This window comes from Saccopteryx bilineata, chromosome 3 (genome assembly GCF_036850765.1).
Source record: "Saccopteryx bilineata isolate mSacBil1 chromosome 3, mSacBil1_pri_phased_curated, whole genome shotgun sequence".
NCBI lineage: Eukaryota > Metazoa > Chordata > Mammalia > Chiroptera > Emballonuridae > Saccopteryx > Saccopteryx bilineata.
Window position 1 is genome coordinate 310,673,014 of NC_089492.1, and position 25,095 is coordinate 310,698,108.

At 52.2% G+C, this 25,095-nt stretch overlaps 1 protein-coding gene across 4 annotated transcripts; it reads left to right on the plus strand.

Moving 5' to 3' along the window:
• The first annotated feature begins 728 nt into the window (after window positions 1-728).
• On the plus strand, window positions 729-24,374 carry ODAD1 (outer dynein arm docking complex subunit 1). 4 transcript variants are annotated; one of them, XM_066271660.1, is made up of 15 exons: window positions 729-852; window positions 1,194-1,284; window positions 3,467-3,566; window positions 3,698-3,887; window positions 11,864-11,986; window positions 12,336-12,449; window positions 14,559-14,626; window positions 18,087-18,274; window positions 18,528-18,662; window positions 19,693-19,775; window positions 19,901-20,069; window positions 22,549-22,712; window positions 22,805-22,905; window positions 23,232-23,310; window positions 23,378-24,374. In XM_066271660.1, the coding sequence occupies exons 2-15, from the start codon at window positions 1,215-1,217 to the stop codon at window positions 23,852-23,854; spliced, it is 2,061 nt and encodes a 686-aa protein (XP_066127757.1). In that variant the 5' UTR covers window positions 729-852; window positions 1,194-1,214; the 3' UTR covers window positions 23,855-24,374. The 4 variants fall into 4 exon arrangements, with proteins under 4 accessions (XP_066127757.1, XP_066127758.1, XP_066127760.1 ...); XM_066271663.1 differs by having other exon boundaries at window positions 746-852; window positions 14,556-14,626; XM_066271662.1 differs by lacking the exon at window positions 3,467-3,566 and having other exon boundaries at window positions 747-852; window positions 14,556-14,626.
• The last annotated feature ends 721 nt before the right edge of the window (window positions 24,375-25,095 follow it).

Sequence of the window (25,095 nt, forward strand, 5' to 3'; positions counted from 1 at the left end):
GCCAAGGAGTTTCCGCCAGTTCTCTGAAAACTGTTGGCCGCGCATGCGTGGTGAGCCGCTGAGACGGCCCGAGGAGATGGTGTGCGGTCCTTCCGCTCACAACTCCTAGCTTTGGCGTCCCCGTCCTGGTAATGAATCCTGAAAATAGCGTGATCTTAATCAGCTTAAACATGCTTCTCTCGGGCTAGTCTCGAAGGGCCTCGGTTTAGCTCCAGAGCCTTCCAGGCGTTTCGTTCCGGAACTGCCATCACAGGCTCTTTATCATCTCCTGCCTCTCACTCTCGGATACACACAGTCCGCCCCTCACAGGCTCGTGCCCCCAGGCAGGCCCTTCCAGCCAGAGCGCCGCCTGCTTAGCCCGGTCCCTACAGGGTTCGGGCACTGCTGTCCTTCCAGCGCCCTCCCACCAGGATCCTCACATGCTCTCCCAGCCACGCCCCTAGCGGTCCCTCGCCCCGCCCCCTCAGGCACCCTTGCTCCTCCCCTCGCCAGCCTCCGCAGCCCCGCCTTTCACAGGTGCCCGTGCATCCTCCTCACCGCCTCAATCTTCGCAGACCCTTCCAGCCGCGCCCTTGACAGGTCTCCCCGCCCACCTCTGCAGGCCCCGAAGCCCCGCCTATAGCCCCGAAGCCCCGCCCCTCGCAGGGCTCCTGTTTAACGCCCGGGAGAGGCCCCCAGTCTTCTCGCCGCATCCGGGACCACTCCTCCCAGCTTCCCCTCCCACGGCCTCTGCTCGCAGTCACAGCTCCGCCCCGGACGCTGTCCTCAGGCCTCATTGGCCCCTCATCTCCCCAGAAACCGGACCACAACAGTGAGCTAGGAGCACCAAGGACAGGTCAGGCAATCCAGCAGGTAGGGTCTGGACCTCACTCCGCTCAGCGGGCCTAGGGTTTCCCCTTCCTCTGTGATCCCTTCCCCAAACAGCCCGCCTCCGAGGTACCGAGAGCCTGGGGACCTGTACCCCGTGCCAGAGTCAGAGCCGCGATGCAAAACAGAGAATGCATCGGGAGAAGTGTGGGGTGAGGCCCGAGAGGTGTCCCCCCTCCAATTCATTGGAGGAATTTAAACTCAAAGAGAGTCCAGAACTGGTTCTGGGGTCACGTTCCAGTTTCTAGTGCCTCACTGTTCATTGCTCACCTCCTCGATGCCCTCTCCTGCTCGCTGTCTGAAGGCGTCCTGTGTCATCTCTACAGGAGTCCCACCCTCTGGCTAGGATGCCTTTAGGACTTTCTGCGGGGAGCACCCGCTCCGAAGATGGAAGTGAAGTCTTCCTGGAAGGACTAGGTAATTCATATGTTCTTTATTTCACTCATTCTTTCATTCTCTTTTAATGTTTATTGTATTGATTTTAGAGAGAAAGAGAGGAAAGAAGAGAAGTTAAGAGAGACAGGAACATTGATCTCCTCCTGTATGTGCCTTGATCAGGGATTGAACCAGCAACCTCTGTGCTTTGCTGCATGGCTCTAACCAACTGAGCTATCCGGCCAGGGCTATTTCACTCATTCTTTTCCTCAGTTTTCCCAAGTTCCAGGTCCTATGCTACAGGGTCCTGGGCACAGGGAGGTCTTCCAGGAGAGTTCTTTAGTCAGGGGAGCACATGTGCAGGAATGGAGGTGGAGCTGGACATGTGTATGGGCCTAGCCTGGGAAGTGGGGTAGGCCAGGAAGACTTCCTGCAGAAGGAGATGTTTGAGTGGGGCCCAGAACTCCCTGGAATTACCTAGGGGAGAAGGAAGGAAAGAGTTTCAGCAAAAAGAACAGCATGTGGCTAGAGTAGAGTTTCTCAATGTCTGCACTCTTTTTTTTTTTTTTTTTTTTTTTTTTTTGTATTTTTCTGAAGCTGGAAACGGGGAGAGACAGTCAGACAGACTCCCACATGCGCCCGACGCCCGACCGGGATCCACCCGGAACGCCCACCAGGGGACGATGCTGTGCCCCTCTGGGGCGTCGCTCTGTTGCGACCAGAGCCACTCTAGCGCCTAGGGCAGAGGCCAAGGAGCCATCCCCAGCGCCCGGGCCATCTTTGCTCCAATGGAGCCTCGGCTGCGGGAGGGGAAGAGAGAGACAGAGAGGAAGGAGAGGGGGAGGGGTGGAGAAGCAGATGGGCGCTTCTCCTGTGTGCCCTGGCCAGGAATCGAACCCGGGACTTCTGCACACCAGGCCGATGCTCTACCACTGAGCCAACCAGCCAGGGCCTCAACGTCTGCACTCTTGACACTTGGGGTCAGATAAGCCTTTGCTGTGGAGGCTGGCCTGTGTGTTGTGGGACGCTTCACTGCATCCCTGGCCTCTACCCACTACATGCCAGTCGTGCCCTCTACACCCACACCCACATGTGAAAATTAAAAATGTCTCCTGACATTGCCCAATGTCCATGGGGAATAGAATCGCTCTAGGTTGAGAACCACTGGGCCATGGGAGGTGGTGAGCTGGTGGAGGAGGCTTGGAGAGGTGGGTAGGCTCAGGTCTTGTGGGGCTTTGAACACTAAGCTGAGAAGCTGGGATTTTTTCCTGAGGACCCTGGAGTGTCAGGGGAGGCCTGTGAGCAGGGAAGGGGCAGGGTCCACTCTGGGTGTAGAAAGACCCTCTGGAGCTGTGAGGGGAGGCTGGGAAGTTGGGGAGGAGGCTATAGGCAATAGTCCAGACAGGAGAGGATGAGGCCTGAGCCTAGGAGATGAGCTGAGAATGAGGAGGCAGGAGAATGGGACTGAGGATGGCTGGGCAGTGGGGGCTGAAGGCGAGGGACGTAGTAAGAATGCTGCTCTGCAGTTGGCTCAGTGGTGAAGTGTTGGCCTGGCATGCGGGAGTCCCAGGTTCGATTCCCGGCCAGGGCACATGGGAGAAGCACCCATCTGCTTCTCCACCCCTCCCCCTCTCCTTCCTCTCTGTCTCTCTCTTCCCCTCCTGCAGCCGAGGCTCCATTGGAGCAGAGTTGGCCCGGGCGCTGAGGATGGCTCTGTGGCTTCTGCCTCAGGCACTAGAATGGCTCTGGTTGCAACAGAGCGATGCCCCAGATGGGCGGAACATCGCCCCCTGGTGGGCATGCTGGGTGGATCCTGGTCGGGCGCATGCGGGAGTCCCTCCCCGTTTCCAACTTCAGAAAAAATACAAAAAGAAAAAAAAAAGAAAAAAAAAGAATGCTGCTCTGGTCACCTATCCTCGGCTTTCCCAAGTTTCAGTCCTATATGGTGGGTTTTTGAGGATCACTGGGGCCTTCCAGTGATCTAGTGCGTAAACAGATGTCTACCCATACCCACGAAAGAGTGGGTTTTGAGTGAGTCTCCAGGTTAGCTTGTGGTACAGGGGACTATGAAGGAATGAGAAAGCTTGAGGCAGTCTTAGAGGGGTGTTGGGGACTGGGTCTGCAGTTCATTTGCAGCTTGGGGGATCTAGGATTCCTAGGTCCTGAGGAGGGAGAGGCTGGGGACTGGATTCCTACTGAGTCGCTTGCCTGGCCCCTCCCTCAGTGGATTGGGAGCTGAGCAGACTGCAGCGACAGTGCAAAGTGATGCAGGGTGAAAGGCGGGCCTACAGCAGGGAAGTCCACCAGCGCATCAATAAGCAACTGTGAGCCAAGGGCCTGGGTCTCGGAGCTGGAGGGGGAGCTGTTAAAGGGGCTGGGGACCCAGTGTGTCCAACCTTTAGGGATGCTGATCCCTGTCCCGGCTGGCCTCTCTTCTGCCTCCCTGCCTGGGCAGTGAGGAGATCCAGCGCCTACAGGAGGTGCGGAACAAACTTCTGGTGCAGATCAGCATGGCCCAGAGCCAGGTCAAGCGTCTGCGGGACAACGAGAGGCTGGAGAACATGGGCCGCTTGCTGAAGTGCCGGACACAGGTGCAGACCGAGATCAAGGAGCTGCAGGAGCAGACCAGGGCCCTGGACAGGAAGGTGGGTTCTGGTACCAGACTGCGGATCCGACTTAGGGTCTTAAGTGCTTTGGGACTTAGCTTCTTTTGTCTGAAAAGTGGGGTAATTGAAAGCACGCAACCAGGAGAGCGGTGTTCTGGTGGCAGTGGGAATGGGGGTGTTTAGTGATGAGCAGTCCCACATGTTCAGGGGACTGGTGCAGTTAAGGGGAAAGGTTCCCCTTCTGGAGTCAGTGAAACCTCCATTAGAATCCCAGTCTTGCCCTGGCTGGGAAGCTCAGTTAGTTAGAGCATCAAAACATTATGCCAAGCCCTGGCCGGTTGGCTCAGTGGTAGAGCGTCAACCTGGTGTGCAGAAGTCCCAGGTTCGATTCCCCGCCAGGGCACACAGGAGAAGCACCCATCTGCTTCTCCATCCCTCCTCCTCTCCTTCCTCTCTGTCTCTCTCTTCCCTCCCGCAGCGAGGCTCCATTGGAGCAAAGATGGCCCGGGCACTGGGGATGGCTCCTTGGCCTCTGCCCCAGGCGCTGGAGTGGCTCTGGTCGCAACAGAGTGACCCCCCCCCCCCGGAGGGGCAGAGCCTCGCCCCCTGGTGGGCGTTCTGGGTGGATCCCGGTCGGGTGCATGCGGGAGTCTGTCTGACTGTCTCTCCCCGTTTCCAGCTTCAGAAAAATACAAAAAAAACAAAAAAACAACCAACCAATGAATGCATAAATGGGTGGAAAAACAAATTGATGTCTCTCTCTCTCTCAAAATAAATAAATAAATAAAGAATCCTAGTCCTGCCTCATCAGAGCTGTGTGACCAGAGGCAAGCCTTCACCTCTCTGGACCCTCGTTCCTTCATCTGCAAAAAGAGGATGTTAGTAATGGAGCAGGGTCTAGACAGGTGTCTAATCCCACCTACCTCAGATCTTGCTATTTGACCTTGGAAACAATGTGACTTTATGCCAATGTTCTTTCAAGTTTTTATGACCATTACTGGTGATGTACACACAGATGCATATGGATATAACAACACACACACATATCTGTCTGAAACAAAAGTTTCATCAGATCATACTTTTTTTTCTATGTGGGATAAATTGCTATTTTTTCTTTAATTATTTAAAAAAAATTTTATTCAGTAAGAGGAGGGGAGGCAGAGAGACAGACTCCCACATATGCCCTGATCAGGATCCACCCATCAAGCCTGCTACAGGGCAATGCTGTGCCCATGTGGGGCATTACTCTGTTGCTCAGCAACCGAGCTCTTCTTAGCACCTGAGGTAGAGGCCATGGAGCCATCCTCAGCGCCCAGAGCCAGCTTGTTCCAATCAAGCCATGGCTACAGGAGGAGAAGAGAGGGAGAGAGAAGTGAGAGGGGGAGAGGTGGAAAAGCAGATGGGTGCTTCTCCTGTGTGCCCCCTGACTGGGAATCAAACCCAGGACATCCACATACTGGGCCAGTGCTCTACCATTGAGCAAACCAGCCGTGGATGTTATTTAAAAGATTTTAAATTTAGTTATTGATTTGAGAGACAGAGAGAAGAAACATTGATTTGTTGTTATAACCATTTATGCATTCATTGCGATCCTTACATGTGCCCTGACCGGAGATCAAACCTGCAGCCTTGGCGTATTGAGATGATGCTCCAACCGACCGAGCTGCCTGGCCAGGGCTAGACTCCATAAAATTTTATTTATTTTATTTTGTGGCAGAGACAGAGAGAGTCAGAGAGAGGGACTGATAGGGACAGACAGGAAAGGAGAGAGATGAGAAACATCAATTCTTCATTGTGGTTCCTTAGTTGTTCATTGATTGATTTCTGATATGTGCCTTGACCAGGGGGCTACGGCAGACTGAGTGATCCCTTGCTTGAGCCAGCGACCTTGGTCTCAAGCTGGTGAGTCTTGCTCAAACCCAATGAGCCCGCGCTCAAGCTGGCGACCTCTGGGTCTCGAACCTGGGTCCTTCGCATCCCAGTCTGACGCTGTATCCACTGTGCCACCACCTGGTCAAGCTAGACTCCATACAATTTTAAAACTTCTTTTTTTAAAAGATATTGTTCAGAGAATGAAAAGACAAGCCCCACATTGGGAGAAAATATTTGCAAAGCACATTTATAGAAAAACAAACCTTGTATCCAGAGTGTATTCAGCACTCTCAAATTCAATGTGAAAACAGACAACCCAACAGGAAAAATGGGCAGAAGACAGATACTTCACCAGATATCTAAGATGACGATAAGCACGTGAAAGATGCATAGTGATATTAGTCATTAGAGGAATGCGAATCAAAACCACAAGATACTTCACATGCCTATAAGAATGGCTGAATTAAAAAGACTGACCAATACCAAGTGCACATGCAAGGATCACAATGAATGCATAAATGGTTATAACAACAAATCAATGTTTCTTCTCTTCTCTGTCTCTCAAATCAATAACTAAATTTAAAAATTTTTAAATAACATCCATGGCTGGTATCGCTGGTCCGATACCAAGTGCTGGTGAGGATGTGGAGAGACTGGAAACCTGATTCCCTGCTGGCGGGAATGCAAGTGGTACAACTACTTCGGAAAACAGTTTGGCAGTTTCTAAAAAACTATAGGTACACCTACCATATAATTCAGACAATCCACTCCTAGGTGTTTACCCAGGAGAAAAGGAAACATATGTTCATACAACAAATTATACATGAATGTCCATAACAACTTTATTTATAAAATTCAAAATGGAAACAACCCAGATGTCCACCAATGGGTAAATGGATAAACAAATGGTGGTACATCCATTCAATGGAATACTACTCCCCAAATTCCTGAAAAGGAAAGGGTTACTGATATACACCCAACAGCGTGGGTGAATCTCAGAACTGTCCTGAGTAAAAGAAGCAAGACCTCTCTCCTCCAAAAAGAATATATTCCATTGAATCCATTTCATATAAAACTCTAGAACATGCAAAGTAATCTGTAGTGACAGAAAACACATGGGTGACTGCCTGGGGGTGGGGACTGTAGGATGGAAGTGGGGGGAGGAAGGACAAAGGGGCATGAGGAAACTATTGATTATATCAAACTTAACAATTTTATTTTATTTTTTGTATTTTTCTGAAGCTGGAAACGGGGAGAGACAGTCAGACAGACTCCCGCATGCGCCCGACCGGGATCCACCCGGCACACCCACCAGGGGCGACGCTCTGCCCACCAGGGGGCGATGCTCTGCCCCTCCGGGGGCGTCGCTCTGCTGCGACCAGAGCCACTCTAGCGCCTGGGGCAGAGACCAAGGAGCCATCCCCAGCGCCGGGCCATCTTTGCTCCAATGGAGCCTCGGCTGCGGGAGGGGAAGAGAGAGACAGAGAGGAAGGGGGGGGGGTGGAGAAGCAAATGGGCGCTTCTCCAATGTGCCCTGGCTGAGACTCGAACCCGGGTCCCCCGCACGCCAGGCAGACGCTCTACTGCTGAGCCAACCGGCCAGGGCCAAACTAAACAATTTTATTGTATGTTATTTATACCTTAAACCAGGGGTAGTCAACCTTTTTATACCTACCACCCACTTTTGTGTCTCTGTTAGTAGTAAAATTTTCTAACCGCCCACCAGTTCCACAGTAATGGTGATTTATAAAGTAGGGAAGTAACTTTACTTTATAAAATTTATAAAGCAGAGTTACAGCAAGTTAAAGCATATAATAATAATTACTTACCAAGTACTTTAGGTCGGATTTTCGCTGTCTGGCAGAATAAATCTTTATAAAACAACTCACTATATAGTTAAATCTATCATTTTATTTATACTTTGGTTGCTCCGCTATGAAAGCTGGAATGCCCACTAGTGGGCGGTAGGGACCAGGTTGACTACCACTGCCTTAAACAAACTGACCCCCAGATTTCCTAACTCACACCATGTAAAAACATAAATTCTATTTGGATTAGGGACCTAAATGTGAAAGCAAATTTTGAATACTTTTTAAAAAATGTTTATTTTATTGATTTTAGAGAGGGGAAGATAGAGAGAGACAGGAACATCAATCTGTTTTTGTACATGCCCCGACTGGGAATTGAACCAGCAACCTCTGTGTTTTGGGACAATACTGAGCTATCTGACCAGGGTTTGAATGCTTTTAAAAAATTTTTTTATTGATTTGAGAGAGAGAGAGAGAAAGAGAAACATCAATTTGTTGCTCCACTTATAATACATTCTTATGTCGATTCTTTATTTTTATTTACTGATATTTAAAGAGACAGAGAGAAACATCAATTTGTTGTTCTACCTATTCATGAGTCATTAGTTGATTCTTGTATGTGCCCTGACCAGGTAATAAACCCGAAACCTTGGCATGTCCAGATGATGCTCTAACCAACTGAGCTACCCGTCCAGGGGACTGGTCGATTCTTGTGTGTGCCCTGACCCCGGATTGAACCCGTAGCTTTGGCATGTAGAGACAATGCTCTAACAAACTGAGCTACCTAGCCAGGGCAAATTTGAGTACTTTTAAAAACTGGAGGAGAGCATTTTCTAATCTTGGGTGGATTTTTTGAAAGAGTGGTTCCTAAACTTCCTTTGTTTCTGGAACTCTTAATTTTTTAGCCCCTAGAGAAACGTCTAACAGACAGAGGTGTGCTGGGAAACCAGCACTTTGGTGGGGAAAGTGCCCTGCTCTCATCCTGGCTGCTGTGACCATACCCTAAGGCGACCCCCAGTGAGTCACGTGCCTGCATAATCGCTCCCCCTCAGTCTGGGCAGGACCTGTGACTTGCCTCTAGCCAACTTGCTTCCAGTGCTTGGTTAGGTTATGCTATAGAAGACTGCACCTTATAAACCAGAGAGAGATGTCTGGCCTTGGAGAGGACCCCACTGCAGGGACCTTCCAGGGGCTCCTAGAAGCTGAGGACCTGAGACTGCAGCTGCAGGGAACTGAGTTTTGCCACCACCCACGGGAGGAGCCCTGCTGAGACCAGTGCACAGCCCTGGCTGACACCTGACAGCTGCTCTAAGCCGAGCCTACGGCTGAGCTGCGCCAGACTCCTGACCCGTGGAAACCTCGAGATAATAAATTGCTCTTGTTTTAAGCCGCTAAGTTTGTGGCAATTTGTCATGCAGATAGAGAAAACTCATACAATAGTCACTTTCAAGCTACCAGCAATTTAACTCACAAAATTCCTGAGAATATAACCATTAGCTTGGAAGAGCAGTTCCAGGGGCTCCCGTGTCGCACTGCTTACAGTGCCACTTAAACTGCTTGGGCCAAACTACCCAGTCAGTGTTTGCGTCCTCACAACCTAGAGACCATTTGGAAAAAGTAATATATATACATGGGGGGAAAAATCTGTATTTTATTCTTCAAAACCACAGTTACTTAGCTGAGGGATGTTCGTGCCTATTGGGTGCTGCGCAGCTTTTCAGGTTGTGAAGTCGGGTTGGACACTGCTGCTTGCCTTCCATGCTGATCTCTGTGCAGTACTTGTTTTATTTAAAAATAGAATTTTTTTTTTTAAGTGAGAGAAGCAGAGACAGTAAGACAGACTCCCGCATGTGCCCCAACTGAGATCCACCTGGCAACTCTGTCTGGGGCCAACGCTCGAATCAACCAAGCCTGACTATGAGAGAAGAGCAGGGAAAGGAGGGGAAGAGGGAGGGGGCAGATAGTCGCTTCTCCTGTGTGCCCTGGCTGGGAGTTGAACCAGGGACGTCCATACGCTGGGCCGATGCTCTACCCACTGAGCCACTGGCCAGGGCCAAAATTGAAAATCTTTTTTTTACATTTTTTAAAGCATTTTCATTTTATATATTTATTTATTTTGTGACAGAGACAGTCAGAGAGGGACAGATAGGAAGGGAGATGAGAAGCATCAATTCTTTGTTGTGGCACCTTAGTTGTTCATTAATTGCTTTCTCATATGTGCCTTGACCGTGGGGCTACAGCAGAGCGAGTGACCCCTTGCTCAAGCCAGTAACCTTGGGCCCACACTGGTGAGCCTTGCTCAAACCAGATGAACCCGTGCTCAAGCCGGCGACCTCAGGGTATCGAACCTGGGTCCTCCGCATCCCAGTTCAATGCTCTATCCACTGCGCCACTGCCTGGTCAGGCCAAAATTGAAAATCTTCCTGCAATAATTGTAGCTTCACATGCAGTTGGAAGAAATAACACAGAGAGGTTCTTTGTGGGTGTTGCCCAGTTTCCTCCAATGGTAACATTTTTAGGTATTTAATTTTTTTTTTTTTAATTTTTTATTTATTCATTTTTAGAGAGGAGAAAGAGAGGAGAGACAGAGAGAGAGAAGTGGGGGAGGAGCTGGAAGCATCAACTCCCATATGTGCCTTGACCAGGCAAGCCCAGGGTTTCAAACCGGCGACCTCAGCATTTCTAGGTCGACGCTTTATCCACTGCGCCACCACAGGTCAGGCAGGTATTTAATTTTTATCATAGCAACCACCAAAAACTGTTTCACAAAGATGTGACATCACCGAAATAAATATAGCACCATCTCGTGTTGAATCTGGGAACGACCTTGACCTCATAGTTCCCATGGTGTCTGATTGATGTCAATGTGTTTTCCTTAAAAATTTCCAATAGCCCCGTGGTGCGCTCCTTGAGTTTGCTGCAATGCTCTGGGGCACCGTGGTGCATGTATTCACTTTCTGCGGGGCTGCTCTCACAAAGTACTGCAGACAAGATGACAGAAATTGATCATCTCACAGTTCTGGAGTCTGGAAGTCCAAGATCAAGGTGCCAGAAGCATGGGTTCCTTCTGAGGGCTGTGAGGGGAATCCATTCCCTGCCTCTCCCCTGCCTCTGGTGGTGTGCTGGCACCCTGGCATCCCTGGGCTTGTAGAGCATCACCCGCTCTCCGCCTTCATGGTCATGTGGCATTCGCCTCATCTGCATGTGTGTGTGTGCACTGTTCTCTTTTTTCTGAAGACACCAGTCCTACTGGATGAGGACCCACCCTAATGACCTCATTTTAACGTTTTTTGTTTGTTTGTTTGTTTGTTTGGACAGAGACAGAGAGAGAGTCAGAGAGAGGGACAGATAAGGACAGACTGACAGGAAGGGAGAGAGATGAGAAGCATCAATTCTTTGTTACGGCACTTTAGTTGTTCACTGATTGCTTTCTCATATGTGCCTTGACTGGGGGCAACAGCAGAGCGAGGGACCCCTTGCTCAAGCCAGCGACCTTGGGCTCAAGCTGGTGAGCTTAGTTCAAACCAGATGAATTTGTGCTCAAGCTAGCGACCTCGGGTTTCGAACTCTATCCAATGCGCCACTGCCTGGTTGGGCGACCTCATTTTAACTTGACTTCTGTGAAGATCCTGTCTCCAGACACGGTCATACTTTGAGGTCTTGGGGATTAGCACTTGAACATATAAATTCTGTGGGACAAACAAAACCTATAACAGTGTGCAGTTGGGAGACACAGTCTTAGGCAATTCATTCAGTCTTAACGTTTTATTGAGCAACTGTTCCCCGTCAGTCACAAAAGACAAAAATTAGCCCTGATGGAACTTCTAGTTTAGTTGGGGAAAGAGCATACCCCCAATCATAAAGATGAATATGGAAATGAGTTCAGGAAGGAAGCAGGTATGGGCATTACAGACCCAGGGGCCCTAAGGGCATCAGGGCTCACTCTCACCATCTCTTAGAGTCTTGTCTCCACTTTGTCTACTGGCCTCATTCTCCCAGGATGCTCAGTGCAGTAGAAACTATGACAGCGGAAGTCCTGAAGTTCCATCCATCCAGCTCATGCATTTCCCCCCCAATACGAGGAGAGGGTGCAGGCTGGCTCGGTCTGGGCCACATCACTGTGATGGTGCCAACCTGGATCATGTGGTTACTTGGGTGGCATGTTGTGGTTGGAAGCCAGATGCACACTGAAGGCTGGGGTCTGCAGATGGCTGGGGCCACAAGGATGGCAGATGTCAGCCACACTCGGCCACTCGCCCTCCCACCCATCTCCTTGCTTGGTCTTCCAGTCTCCTACATTCGGGCAACAAATGGGTACCTTCCTCTTTCCTCCAGATCCAGGAGTGGGAGACCCGGATCTCTGTCCACAGTAAGGATGCCGGGGCCCCAGGAGTCCTGCTGGATCACAAGGCCAAGATCTGGAAAAGGATTAAGATTGCTGAAGACCAATTGGATAGAGTGAGTGTCAGCCTCTTGGCTCTTTCCAAGCCTGAGCTCGGGTTGGGGAACAAATGAGTATGGGGTCAAGTTCTGGAAACAGTGGACCAGATTCCTGGATACCGAAAGGCCTGGCACACTGAGTGCCTTGAGGGGGTCAGGATCCTGGAGGGATGGAGGATCCCAAGGAAAGGAGACTGGTGCCTGGGCTCTAAGGTGGGGCTGGAGATGCTCTCAAGGTCCTCAAATGGGAACAGGCCCCATATCTGACAAGTGCGCTCTCCCTACCTGAGTGTGGAGGAGGATGACATGCCAGGCCTCAGACAGACTCTTGAATCCTATTATCCCACTCCTGTTCTCCCCACCCCAGGTTACCTGTCGCTTTGACATCCAGCTGGTGCGGAATGCAGCCCTGCGGGAGGAGCTGGATCTCCTACTGATCGAGAGGAACCACTATCTGAACATGGACCACAAGCTGCAGAGGGTCAGTGGCCCTCCAGCCCAGAGTGCCTTGACCCCGCTGGGGTGGAGGAGAGGACAGGAATCGCCCTGCCTTTCTCTAGTACTCGGTCCTCAAATACAGAACTGACGAAGCCATAAGTTTCCTTTAGTTCAGAGGGAATGTAGACCCAGGAAGTGTTCCAAAATGCCTTGGGAAAGCAGAGATGTCATTTTGACTATTATCATTCAGGACGCCCACTGGGAAGCCAAACCATTAACATTCCATGGGTTCATCTCTTTCTCTCTCTCTCTTTTTTTTTCTCTCTTTTTTTAATGAGAGAGAGACAGAGACAGTGACAGACAGGAAGGGAGAAATATGAGAAGCATCAACTCATAGTTGCAGCACTTTAGCTGTTCACTGATTGCTTTCTCATATGTGCCTTGACCAGGGGGCTCCAGCCAAGCCAATGTCCCCTTGCTCAGGCCAGTGACCTTGGGCTCAAGCTGGCGACCTTGGGCTTCATGGCAGTGACCATGGGGTCATGTCTCTGATCCCACACTCAAGCTGGTGACCCCATGCTCAAATTGGTGAGGCCATGCTCAAGCTGGTGACCTCGGGTTTGATTCTTGTCTGAATAATTATCATTATAATGGCTGCCACTTATTTTCTTTCCTTTTTTAAAAAGATTTTATTTATTGAGTGAGGTAAGAGACAGAGAGAGAAGGGGGTTAGAGGAGCTGGAAGCATCAACTCGTAGCAGTTGCTTCTCTGCATTCCGTATGTGCCTTGACCAGGCAAGCCCAGGGTTTTGAACTGGTGACCTCAGTATTCCAGGTCAACACTTGATCCACTGCACCACCACAGGCCAAACTAAGAAACACAAAGGCGTCTCTGGGTGGGCATGAACCTGAATTTCTAACTGTCGTTTCTTCTACATTCATAAGGTGAAATTTCACTTAAGAGAAAGCTTCTCATTCTCCCTGTATATTTGTGATTCATCAGTAAAACATTCACGTATTCTTACTTTATTCTGTGGGTTGTAATCCATGCAGGGTTATTATTCACTACAATGTTCAGATGGTCCCAGTTGTGACTAGTAGGAGCCCTTTCTCCCTCTGTGGGGGAATAGACAGGAAGATGAAATGGGGAATGTTCCAGAATATTAATACATGCTATATGTGTATATGCATGTGTATATAGGTATATTGTATATATAGTACATTAATACATATACATTATACATGTGTAAAAAATACATGACTGACTTTTTTCTTTCTCCTGAAAGAACCCTTTTTACTCATCAACTGCAGAGACATTTTCGTGGAAGCAGAAACAGATGAGTGTGGTCACAGTGATGACATTCACATAGACCTCTGAGTGTGAGCAGGTTGGGTCTGTGCTCTTGGGCATATCCTGGCTGGAGCATTTCACCAGGATAAGCCCCCTGAGCCAGCATCCAGCTCTCGGCCTGGCTTTCCACTCACTTCGTACCTCTTTTAATTTTATTACTATTATTATTGATTGATTGATTGATTGATTTTAGAGAGAGAGGAAGGGAGAGAGTACATCTATTGTTGTTCTACTTATTTATGCATTCATTGCTTGATCCCTGTATGTGCCCTGACGGGTGTATCGATGATGCTTTAATCATCTGAGCTACCCGGCCAGGGCACTTTGTGCCTCTTTAACAATCCCTCTACCGCCTGACCAGGCAGTGCCACAGTGGATAGCGCATCGGATTGGGATGCGGAGGACCCAAGTTTGAAACCCCGAGGTCACCAGCTTGAGCGCAGGACCAGCTTGAGCCCAAGGTTGCTGGCTTGAGCAAGGGATCACTAGCTCGGCTGCAGCCCCCCCCGGTCAAGGCTCATATGAGAAAGCAATCAATGAACAACTAAGGTGCCACAATGAAGAATTGATGCTTCTAATCTCTCCCCCTTCCTATCTGTCTGTCCTTCTCTCAGTCTCTCTTGGTCTCTCTCTGTCTCTGTTACCAAAAAAAAAAAAAAATCCCTCTACTGGCTGCTGCTAATTAGGAAGCCCTGTATTCACAAGCACTGGAGCTCAACTTCACACTGGGTAAATGCGGGCCCTGAGGAAATCCCACGGCCATGAGGCATGAGAGTGGCATCTGCTTTCTTCTCTCAGCAGGAGATCCATCACCTGCAGCACATGATCAGCACCCTCATAACCTCCTCCACCTCGGCCTATACAGTCAGGTAGGGCCCGCCGGGGCATCCTGGGCTGGGCTCACTCAGCTCACACCTTTCATAAGGCAGGGGCAAGAGGATCCGAACTCAAGAAATTGACCATCGGAACCGACATTGTTTTTTTGTTTTAATTTTTATTTTACTAATTTTTAGAGAGGAGAGAGAGTGAGAGAGAGAGAGAGAGAGAGAGAGAAGGGGGAGGGAGGAGCAGGAAGCATCAACTCCCATATGTGCTTTGACCAGGCAAGCCCAGGGTTTTGAACCGGCGACCTCAGCGTTCCAGGTCGACGCTTTATCCACTGCACCACCACAGGTCAGGCCCGACATTGTTTTTCATAAAGTGCCTCTTTCACTCCACTGCTTTCCCAGCAACCTTGGCAGGGTCCCGCTCCTGAGGGTGTGAATTAACCTCTTTGGCCCCAGTCTGTACCTGGCACGGAGCGCACCGAGACGGAGAGAGGATTAAGTAAGACAGTTCCCAGAGCACACGCAGCATGGGCCTGGGCCGGGGAAGTAGTTAGAATGATTGACAGGGACAGAGTCTTTCAGGCCCCTGTGAGATAGAGACATGCGTGGAATGGAGACCCGCCCGCTCTGCTTTCTGGCTTCGGTCTCTGTCTCCTCGGCTCCCTGGGCTCCATCACCCCCTCCCTCTGACCCAGCTCTTCCTGAACTTCCACCCTGTTCTCTTGTCCCAAGTGGTTTCCTCGGCCTATTCAGTGTCGTGTTTCTATCTTGTGACTTCTGCTTGCTCAGGTTCATGTCTCCTGACCTCAGCTCTAGCCCCAATCTGCCTTCTGGCTTCAGTGACTTGTCAGGATGAACAAACAGAATTCACCATTTTAAAGCATTCAATCAGGTGGCATTTGGTAATCTGTAATGTTCTGTCTGGATCAAAAGCACTTCCATCACCCTGAAGGAAACCTGTTCCTGTGAAGCAGTCACTTTCTCTTCCCCTTGTCCCCAGTGCCCTGGAAACCACTAGATCTCTTCCTATCTCTATGGATTTACCTAGTCCAGACATTTCATGTAAATGCAGTTGTACAGTATGTGACCTTTTGTGATTGGCTTCTTTCACTTAACATAATGCCATCAAGGTTCATCTCTGCAGCAGCACATATCAGCTCTTATTTCCTTTTTATGGCTGATACTGTAATTCGGGCCTGTGGTCTGCATGACCTCTCCACAGCCCTGCCTGTACCTCTTGGCTTTTGCTCACACATAGCTTTAGCTTCTTCCTAACTGGGCCTTCCTAACATGAACTTGGGTTGCTTCTGGCTTCTCTCACTACATGCTTCCACTTTCAGCCTTCTGTCCCATTCGTGTGTGTGTGTGTGTGTGAGAGAGAGAGAGAGAGAGAGAGAGAGAGACAGACAGACATGAAGGGAGATAGATGAGAAGCATCAGTTCTTTGTTGCGTCACGTTAGTTGTTCATTGATTGCTTTCTCATATATGCCTTGACCAGGGGGCTGCAGCAGAGTGAGTGACCCCTTGCTCAAGCCAGCGACCTTGGGCTCAAGCCAGTGACCTTGGGCTTCAAGCCAGCAACCTTTTGGCTCAAGCCAGTGGCCATGGGGTCATGTCTATGATCCCATGCTCAAGCTTGAGACCCCGTGCTCAAGCTAGTGAGCCTGTGCTCAAACCAGATGAGCCCGCGCTCAAGCCGGTGACCTTGGGGTTTTGAACCTGGGTCCTCCACGTCCCAGTCCGACATTCTATCCACTGCACCACTGCCTGGTCAGACCCGGTCCCATTCTTAGTGTTTCCCAATTCACTTCCTGAGGGAGAGAATCTGATTGGCCGGCTCATGGTCTCCATGCCCCCAGGCAATGCCTGCTGGCCTGTGAGCACATCACCAGGATCCAGCCTCCGTCAGCACTCCCCCACGTGACTGCAATGGGCAGCCCAGCTGGGTTCAGGACAGGATGGTTTCAGCTAGAAGGTGGGGCAGGCGTCATCACCGACACTTCCTGTCAGACCCGGCAGTGTCACCAGTGCTTCCATACTGAATGATCTGGTCAGGTCACTTCCCCTCTCTGAGCCTCCACTGTGACATGGCAATAATAATGGTGTCTACCTCATGGGGATAGTAGAGCAGCTGCCACAAAGCCCGGCTCTCAGGCGGTCAGCTTCCCTCTTCCCTGCCCCTCAGTTGGCATGGAGTTCAAGGCACAGAAAGAGCTATAAGTCCTAATACCTGAGGGGCTGCCACCAGAGGCAAAAGGGTCACTGGGCAGGGCTGGTAGGTGGCAGGGGAGGCTTCCCACGAGGAGGGTTGATCCAAGTAGGCCTCGAGGACTCTGAATAGAGCAGGAAGCTGATGCTTCAGGTGAAGGCAACCAAAGCCAGCAAAGGTGTGGAGGTGGGAACTTGAATGGTCCGTGGGCAGGGACCTGAGGAGACTGGCCTGCCGGTCTCCCAACCCAGTGACCCTCTGACTTCTGACCCTGTGACCTATGAAGTACACTTGGGGCACTCTGAATGTAAGCTGGCTGCGCTACACTGCAAAGCTTAGAAGCTACATTTTCAGATGTGCAGGTCCCAGGCGGTTCAGTGGATGAGGATTCTAGGGTGTCCCCAAGGTCCTAACAGGGTGTGTGCTCAAGTGCTGCTGATGTCACCTACTTGTCCAACAGGAGGTCCTGAATGGTCCAAGCCCCCTATATTTCCCACCCCATGACCCCCCAAACTCCAGCCGTCTCCCCTTTGGGAGCTGAGCGTCCTCTCTAACTGTGTCATCAGCGCCATCTTAATGCCTGCCCCCCCCCATGCCCTGTGCACTGTTAACCAAACAAGAGGTTCAAGCTGTGATAAAGAACAGAAAGCATTTATTTGAGCAAAGGGATTGCAATCAGGGAGAGACAGGCTCAGGAAGCAACTCAGCTGGCATGGAGAGAACAAAGAAAGGCAGGATTACAAAGGCGAAACCCACACAGCGTCATTATCTCATGCACAGGAGGCTGGCTGGCGGGAATGGTGCAGGGGAGATCAAGTCCATGGAATCCATGCAGCAGCTGTTGTGCTGGGAGGTTTATGGCCCCAGCTGTTCAAGGCTCAGCCTTGAACTGAGTTTAGCAACAGGTTTAGCAACTTAATAGCAGCTTTGAGAACTGAAGCAGTAGATGTGCACAGGCCCTACTTCCCTAATAGCCTCCGACTCTTAATTGAAGTGGCTCTCTTAGCAATGCTTGTCCCACTTTATTGTTTCCGTTATCAGCCTGCACTGCAGCAGCGCCCCCATGTGGGTTTACGTGGCCTCGCACCCCCCCAGGTCCTGACTCTGCCCCACAATCCCATCCTGACCCACGTCTAGAACCTAGAAAGTTTTCTGTCTTTTGTGAGTTGAGGATAACAGTAATTTGATTCTACCCCATTCCTGGTGAACAAGTTGACCCCACCCATCCCCGAGATCCCCAGGCTGCCCCTCATCCAGCCTCTAATCTCCCTGACCCGACTGACCTCCCCCAGGGAAGAGGCAAAGACCAAGATGGACATGCTGCGGGAGAGGGCGGACAAGGAGGTGGCCCAGAACCAGACGGAGGTGCAGACCCTGCAGCGGCAGATAGCGCACCTGGACCAGCTGCACCGCTTCCTCAAGCTCAAGAACGGCGAGCGGCAGCCGGACCCGGTGGTCCTGGAGAAGCGCGAGAAGCGGGGTGAGGCTGGGCCGCCTCCTCCGCACCCATAGGCCAGGCTGGGGAGGGGCGCAGCGCGGGTCTCCAGGTGTCATAGCACACGGGCATGCCCGGCCTGCAAGGGGTGCTGGAGAGCGTGGATGCGATAGGGGGGTGGGGTCTGCACCGCGACGGCCCCGCCCTCGTGGTCAGGGCGAGCTGAGGCCTTGGCTCATCTCCATGAGGTCCCTCCGGGCTAGTGGCGCTCTGGACCTCACGGCTCCTCTGCTCCCAGCCCAGGAGGTGGCCCAGGGCCTCCGGAAGACCTCCCAGGAGAAGCTGGTACTGTCTTACGAGGACACCCTGAACAAGCTGTCCCAACTGACCGGGGAGAGCGACCCGGACGTGATGGTGGACAAGTACCTGGAAAGTGAGTGCCTGGGCTGGGGAGGGGGCGAGGTGCAGCCCCCAGCACCCCAGGCAGGTGCACACTGTGCTGCTTCTGGACACCCCTTCCTGTGGGCCCGCCTCTGCCCCTCCCTGCCCCTCCCCCGCCTCTCTCCCACCATTTCCACCTCTTGTCCTCTTCCTTCTGTTTGTTCTCCTCTTTTCTTATTACGTTTTTGTTTTTTTTTTTGTTTTGTTTTTTTTTGTATTTTTCTGACATGAGAAGTCGGGAGGTGGAGAGACAGACTCCCGCATGTGCCAGACCAGGATCCATCCAGCATGTCCACCAGGGGGCGATGCTCTGCCCATCTGGGCTGTTGCTCCCTTACCGCCCTAGCCATTCTAGCGCTGAGGTGGAGGCCATTGGAGCCATCCTCAGCGCCTGGGCCAACTTTGCTCCAATGGAGCCTTGGCTTCGAGAGAGGAAAAGAGAGATAGAGAGGAGAGAGGCAGGGGTGGAGAAGCAGATGGGCGGTTCTCCTGTGTTCCCTGACCGGGAATCAAACCTGGGACTTCCATGCGGGACCGATGCTCTACTGCTGAGCCAACCAGCCAGGGCTTGTCCCCCTCTTTTCTACATCTCTCTGTCCCCTCCGAGTGCCTTTTTGTTTCTGTTGAATTTCCCCGGGCGTGTCTGTCTCCCACCTCCCCACATCCCCTTCCCTTAACTCCCTGTTCCTCCTGGGCCTATGAGTCACTCTCCAAATCTTTCCCTCCACCCTGCCTCTCTTGTCGCTGTTGCTGTCTATCTCCTGGGTCTTCTGTTCTCTTTTTACCCACCTCTACTGTTCTCTCTCCCTCACTTCTATGTGTCCGTGTCTCGGGGTATTTCTGGGTCACTGTGACTTTCTGTCGCTCTTTCTCTCTGATTCTCTGTGTTTCTCTGTCTCTGTGTTGTCCTTTTCAACATCTCTCTCCATCCTTCTCTGTGTCTCTGTGTTTCTCTGTATCTCTGTTTTCCCCTGTCTGTGTTTCTCTGTTTCTGTTTCCCGGGGTGCCGCCTTTCCCCGCAGTGGAAGAGCGAAACTTCGCGGAGTTCACCTTCATCAACGAGCAGAACTCGGAGCTAGAGCGTCTGCAGGACGAGATCAAGGAAGTGAGAGAGTCCCGCCCCGCCCCGCCCCAGAGTCCCACCATTGCTCCTCACCGGGCACCTATCCCATCCGTGGCAGGTTAGACCCTCTCCCAGAGCTGGGCCCAGCTTTCGACCCCTGCCTGCAGATGCAGGAGGCCATGAACAGGGCACACACCGGGGAAGCTGCCCGGCAGTTGCTGCAAAGGGAGCACCAGGAGATGTTGCAGCAGTGTATAGAAGACAGGCGCTCTGAGGCAAATAAACTTGAGGCCCGCTCCCAGGAATTTCGGGAGCAACTGGAGAAACTCAAGGCTGGTGAGCGCCCGCCCCACTTTTTTCTGTGGGAGGAAGTGAGGAATATGCAGAGGGCTCAGACTTGGGCTGGCCACTTGGAGGTTTTCAGGAATGACTTTGTGTACTCGCTTACTCATTCATTGTATACCCATTATCCATCCATCCATCTATCCATCCACCCTCCCATCCATCCAGTATTCATTCATCCAGCACTGATCCACTTATCCATTCAGTATCCACCTGTCCGTCCTGCATCCATCCATCCTCCCATCCATCCAGTATTCATTCATCCAGCACTGATCCACCTATCCATCTAGTATTGATTCATTCAGCATTGATCCACCTATCCATTCAGTATCCACCCATCCGTCCTGCATCCATCGTTCACTCATCCTTCTGGTGCAGGGCACTCAAGAGTCCGGCCACCCCGTGTTTGAGTCCCAGCTTCACCATTTGTGAAGCTCGATGTGTGGTTTCCCTTCTCTGTGGGAGGAAGCGAGGAATATGCAGAGGGCCCAGACTTGGGCTGGCCACTTGGAGGTTTCCAGGAATGACTTTGTGTACTCGCTTACTCATTCATTGTATACCCACTATCTACCCTCTGGCAAGAGGATGCAGCGCCTACTTTGTGGGTGTTCCTGATGATTAGATGGGATGATGGATGGAAAGCTAAAGGTGGAAACAGAAAGGTGGCAGTGTAATGGGGAGCCAGCAGGAAGCCACCTCACAGCGTATAGGTAGAGCTCAGTCATTGGCCATCTGCCTTCCCCTGCCACTGAGGCTGCTGTGCTACCCCCCCTCCCCCGCAGGATGACAGGGCCCTGGTGGGGAGAGGCTGGGAGGGGCCTGGCCCGGACATGGGGTCCTTGTAACCCAGGGGCGAGCATGGTGGACACCCAGGGCAGTTTGAAGCAGGACTGGGCCTAGCTCAGTGTGGAGTAAGGGAACATCATTTTAGGGTCTCAGTGCAGAGTTAAAATGTGGGGCCCCTTGTTAAAAATTTGTCAAGAATTTCAAGGTGGCAACAGCAGAATATCAAACCAAATGCAGGGCCCTCTGAGCGCAGGCCCCAGGCCACCGCCCAGGTGGCACACCCGTGATATCAGCTCTGCTAGGGTGACTGAAGGCTTCCTGGGAGCAGTGATGCTTGATGCCCACCTTGAAGGATGAGTGTTTAACTTAAACACCGGGGACAGGGGTTGCTCCCGGCAGTTGAGGCCAAGGCCTAGAGGTGCATTCATGCATGTGGGTTTTTCATCCAAGGGGGAATGTGGAGTATGGGTTGGAGAGGACCTGGTCCTGAAGGGATCCAGGCTGAGGCACTTCCTGGAAGTGCTGAGGAGCCACGGAGGGTTGTGAGCAGGGAAGCGTGGTGGGCAGAGAGGTTAGGAGAAGGAGGAGGGAAAGGAGGGGCCGAGGTATGAGACTGATGGACCAAGAGGGATAAGGGGTGAAGAGCACCACGTGGGGCCTGGTAAGGATGAGGCCGCTCCAGGAGAAGGGGTGGGGTTGGGATGGCCCTGAGCTGTGTGGGTGGTCTCTAGGGGGTGTTCATGGGAGGGACCCCAGGAGGAAACTGTACAGGAGCCTGGAGTTCAGGGGGAGGAGGCACTGGGACAGCTGGTGCCTGAAGGTATTTGTAGATTTTTGACAAGCTTGTGGTGCCTTCTTATTCTACTAAAAAATAACCAGTTGGCGCTCTCTCCCTCCCAGGAGTGTGTGTGTGCCTTTCCCTTTCCTCTCTACATCCCCTTCCCTTCTCCCATAAGTCTGCATCTCCTAAACTCTAAGGGTCCCCACAAGACTCGCAACCAGGAGACCAGCGGGCAGCAGCAGCTCATCCAGGGGTCACCCCTGAAGCTGTCCAAGTCCACTTTCCTGACTCCAGTGAGCCAGAGTGGCCCTGCCCAAGCTCTCCTGTTGCCTCTTCCACCCCAAGCCCTTCCTTGTTTCACTGTCCCCAGCTTTACTAAGCATACTCTTAAAAAAAAACCCACCCCAAAATAAAAAAATAACCAGTTAACTAACTAAATGTAAGCGGGTCGTACACAGGCTAGTTGTAAGAGTGGGTCATGACAATGACCCATGGCTCAGCCAAGGACAGGGATTAATCCAGTTGCGTGCACCTGGAGTCCGATATTAAAACCAGGAAAGCAGGCGCAAGCCTGGTGCTTCTCTGGGGGCTGTCCGGAGCTTGGTTCGGGTGGCAGCTGGGCGCTTCTAACAGCTCCGTGGGAAAGTGTTTCAGGGAAGTGCTTCAGCTTTTCCTTTTCCTTTGACATTCCCCTCCCCCACCCCCGCGTGCCCGTTTGCCTTCTGGTGTTCCGAGCCCCCTGTCAGCACACAGTGTTGCCCTCCCACTGCCTGCGTTTGGGGACATCTTCAAACCTTGCTCACTGTCGCTATAGAATGGGTAGTGGGGACTTGAGGGAAGGAGAGGGCTGGCACCCAGCAGGCACAAGATTCATTACAGCCCCCCCTTCATCCCCGCGGACGCCAGACATTCAGCAGCTCTTCACCAGGGCCCAGTGTGACAGCACCATCATCAACGACCTCCTGGGGGTCAAGACCTACATGCGAGACCGAGACATAGGCCTCTTCCTGGGCCTCATTGAGAAGCGGCTGGTGGAGCTCCTGACGGTGCAGGCCTACGTAGCCACCCAGGTGTGGGGCCGTGGGCGTGGTGGGGACAGGGAGGCCTGGACGCCAGGGCCGTGGGGAGGAGCCTGAGCTAACAGCTGGCCCGTCCCCTCCAGAGCTACACCTCCAGCCTGGCTGACGCTGCCCTCCTGGTGCTGGGCAAGAGCCCCGAGGATCTTCCGAAGAAGGTGGCCCTGCCTCAGCTCCCTGACAACCGGTGAGGCCCAGGGGAAGGGGGAGGCGGGGGACAGAGATTCCAGGTGGCAGAGGGCACAAATGGGATACAGGGTTTTAGGGGGCTTTGGAACCGGAGGGTGGGTGTGGCTCTGGGGAGGGCGGAGCAGAAGCTGGAGTGAGTGCTCTCGCGAACCAGTAAGGGCTGCAGGGATGGATGGTATGGGACCATGGACCCTGGGACACCAGAGGGGCAAAGGCCCTCGGGGCTGGCCAGAGCATGGCTCAGGGTCTCTGAGTGTGGCAATGTGGAGCCATCAGCCTTTTGTGGGTGGAGTTGCAGTCCTGTCTGCCTTTCCCCGACTTTAGTGAGGACCCCGCAGGCTTTGAAGCCAAAGAAGACTATCCTCTGAGCAAGGAGGAGCTGCTGAGCCACGTGACCAGATCGGTGAGAACGGGAGCCTGCCGGGTAGGGGCGGGACCTCAGCCCCCGGGCCTGACGCGCCTCCCCGCAGCTGCAGGCCCGGGAGCAGGCCCGGGAACAGGCCCGGGAGCAGCACCTGAAGGAGCTGGCGGACGCAGTGAAGAGGATCGACAGCAACCCCAGCATCGTCCTCTCTAGCGCCCCAACGGCCGGCTCAGGCACGCCCCTGGCGGCCACCAGGAGCTCTAGTCCCCCTGCGTCCCTCCTGAGCCATAGGACTAGCGGCGTCCTGGCGTCCAGCGGAGGCCATGTCACCAGCTCCAATGTTGGCGGCCTCACGTTTGGTGACCCCGGTTCCAGCCGGGGCTCAACCGGGGGCCACGTGACCTTCAGAACCCCTGGCTCTAGCGGCTACCTGGAGTCCACTGGCTACGTGGAGTCCAGCAGAGGCCCCGAAAGCTTTCGAGGCGGGCGGGACGGAGGCTCCGCGGCAGAGTCGAGCATGGGCCCTGCCTCCAGCAGCCGCCCAGGCTCCGCCATGAGCAAAGATTCCCGGAGCTACGACTAGGGCACCTGGCCCGCCTGCTCTTGCCCCATGCGGGCCAGCTCCGTGTCTGCCCACTCCCGCCCCGGTTTCCCCTGTGACTCTTTCTCTCCCAGTTCAGGCCTCTGCCCCCAGAGCCGTCTCCCCCTCCCTTTCATTGTGTCCTTAGGCTCTTCTCATCTCGTCCCTGTCTCCTGGTCTCTCCCTCTGGACCCACCCTTCTTTCCGTTTCTGTCTCCCAGTGCCCTGTTCTCAGTTTCCCATCCTTTTTGTCTCTCTCTGGTTTCACATCTGTCTCCCCATCTCTGCTCTGATTCTCCGGTTCTCCACCCACCTCCTGTTTCTGCTTCCGTATTTCTACTTCCTTCTCATCTCCTTCCTATCCCAGCCTCTCCTGGCATTTGTCGACATTGTCTTGGTGGCTCTTCATTCCTCACCCTCTCCAAGAGCCCCCAGTACTGACCATGGCGGAAGAATTGGGGCAAAGAGGTCAGGGTCTGCATGAGTTCTGACTATAAGAAATAAAGGTCAAAGCCCAACTTTTACCCCAGCCTGGTGACAAGTGTCTATGTGAGAGAGTAACCTAGAAATATAGCAGTTTCTCTGCCTCTGGCCCAGGGGAAAATTTATGGTCCTATTCATTCGTCCATTCATCCATTCATTTTGTCTGGACCTCCACATTTTAGGCTCTCCTGAGAACTGGGCAGGGTATCAGTCAGGATAGGCTGGGTTATGCTACAGTAACAAATACTCCAAGATCTCAGTGGCCTAACACAACAAACATTTATCACTTGCCAGTGTTGTAAGTCTGTTGTGCATCAGCTCAGGGCTCTGCTCCACCCATCCTGTGTCCCAGGCATTTCGAACAGCCCCTGACTAGATGATTCCCAGTCTGTCACTGGGAAAGAGAGATGGCAATGACCCTTAAATCTCCTACCTGGATATAATATATATCACTTCCGCTCACATTTATTGATCCAAGCAGGTCATGTTACCACACCCAACTTCAAAGGGGGATGGGGCGCTCCATATGGAAGGAGAGAGGGAAAGGAATATTCGGCATGACCCCAACACCTGCTGCAGGGTCACAGAAATAAAGCAGACTCTGTTCCTGTCCTGCTTTGGTGTGAGGTTGGGAGTGAGGGATTTAAATGCCATGAATAACTCTTGTCTGTCACTGTCAGATGCCCTCTCAAAGATTTTTTTTAGATTTTATTTATTCATTTTAGATAGGAGAGAGAGAGAGAAGGGGAGAGTGGAGCAGG

What these genes read in the sequence shown, in the direction of transcription:
- ODAD1 (XM_066271663.1), top strand. Translation starts at nt 1,215, where the DNA reads ATGCCTTTAGGACTTTCTGCGGGGAGCACCCGCTCCGAAGATGGAAGT. An exon ending in CTGAAGACCAATTGGATAGA is followed by an intron (nt 11,987 to 12,335) that starts GTGAGTGTCAGC and finishes TCCCCACCCCAG; the next exon opens with GTTACCTGTCGCTTTGACAT. An exon ending in AGGCCTACGTAGCCACCCAG is followed by an intron (nt 22,713 to 22,804) that starts GTGTGGGGCCGT and finishes CGTCCCCTCCAG; the next exon opens with AGCTACACCTCCAGCCTGGC.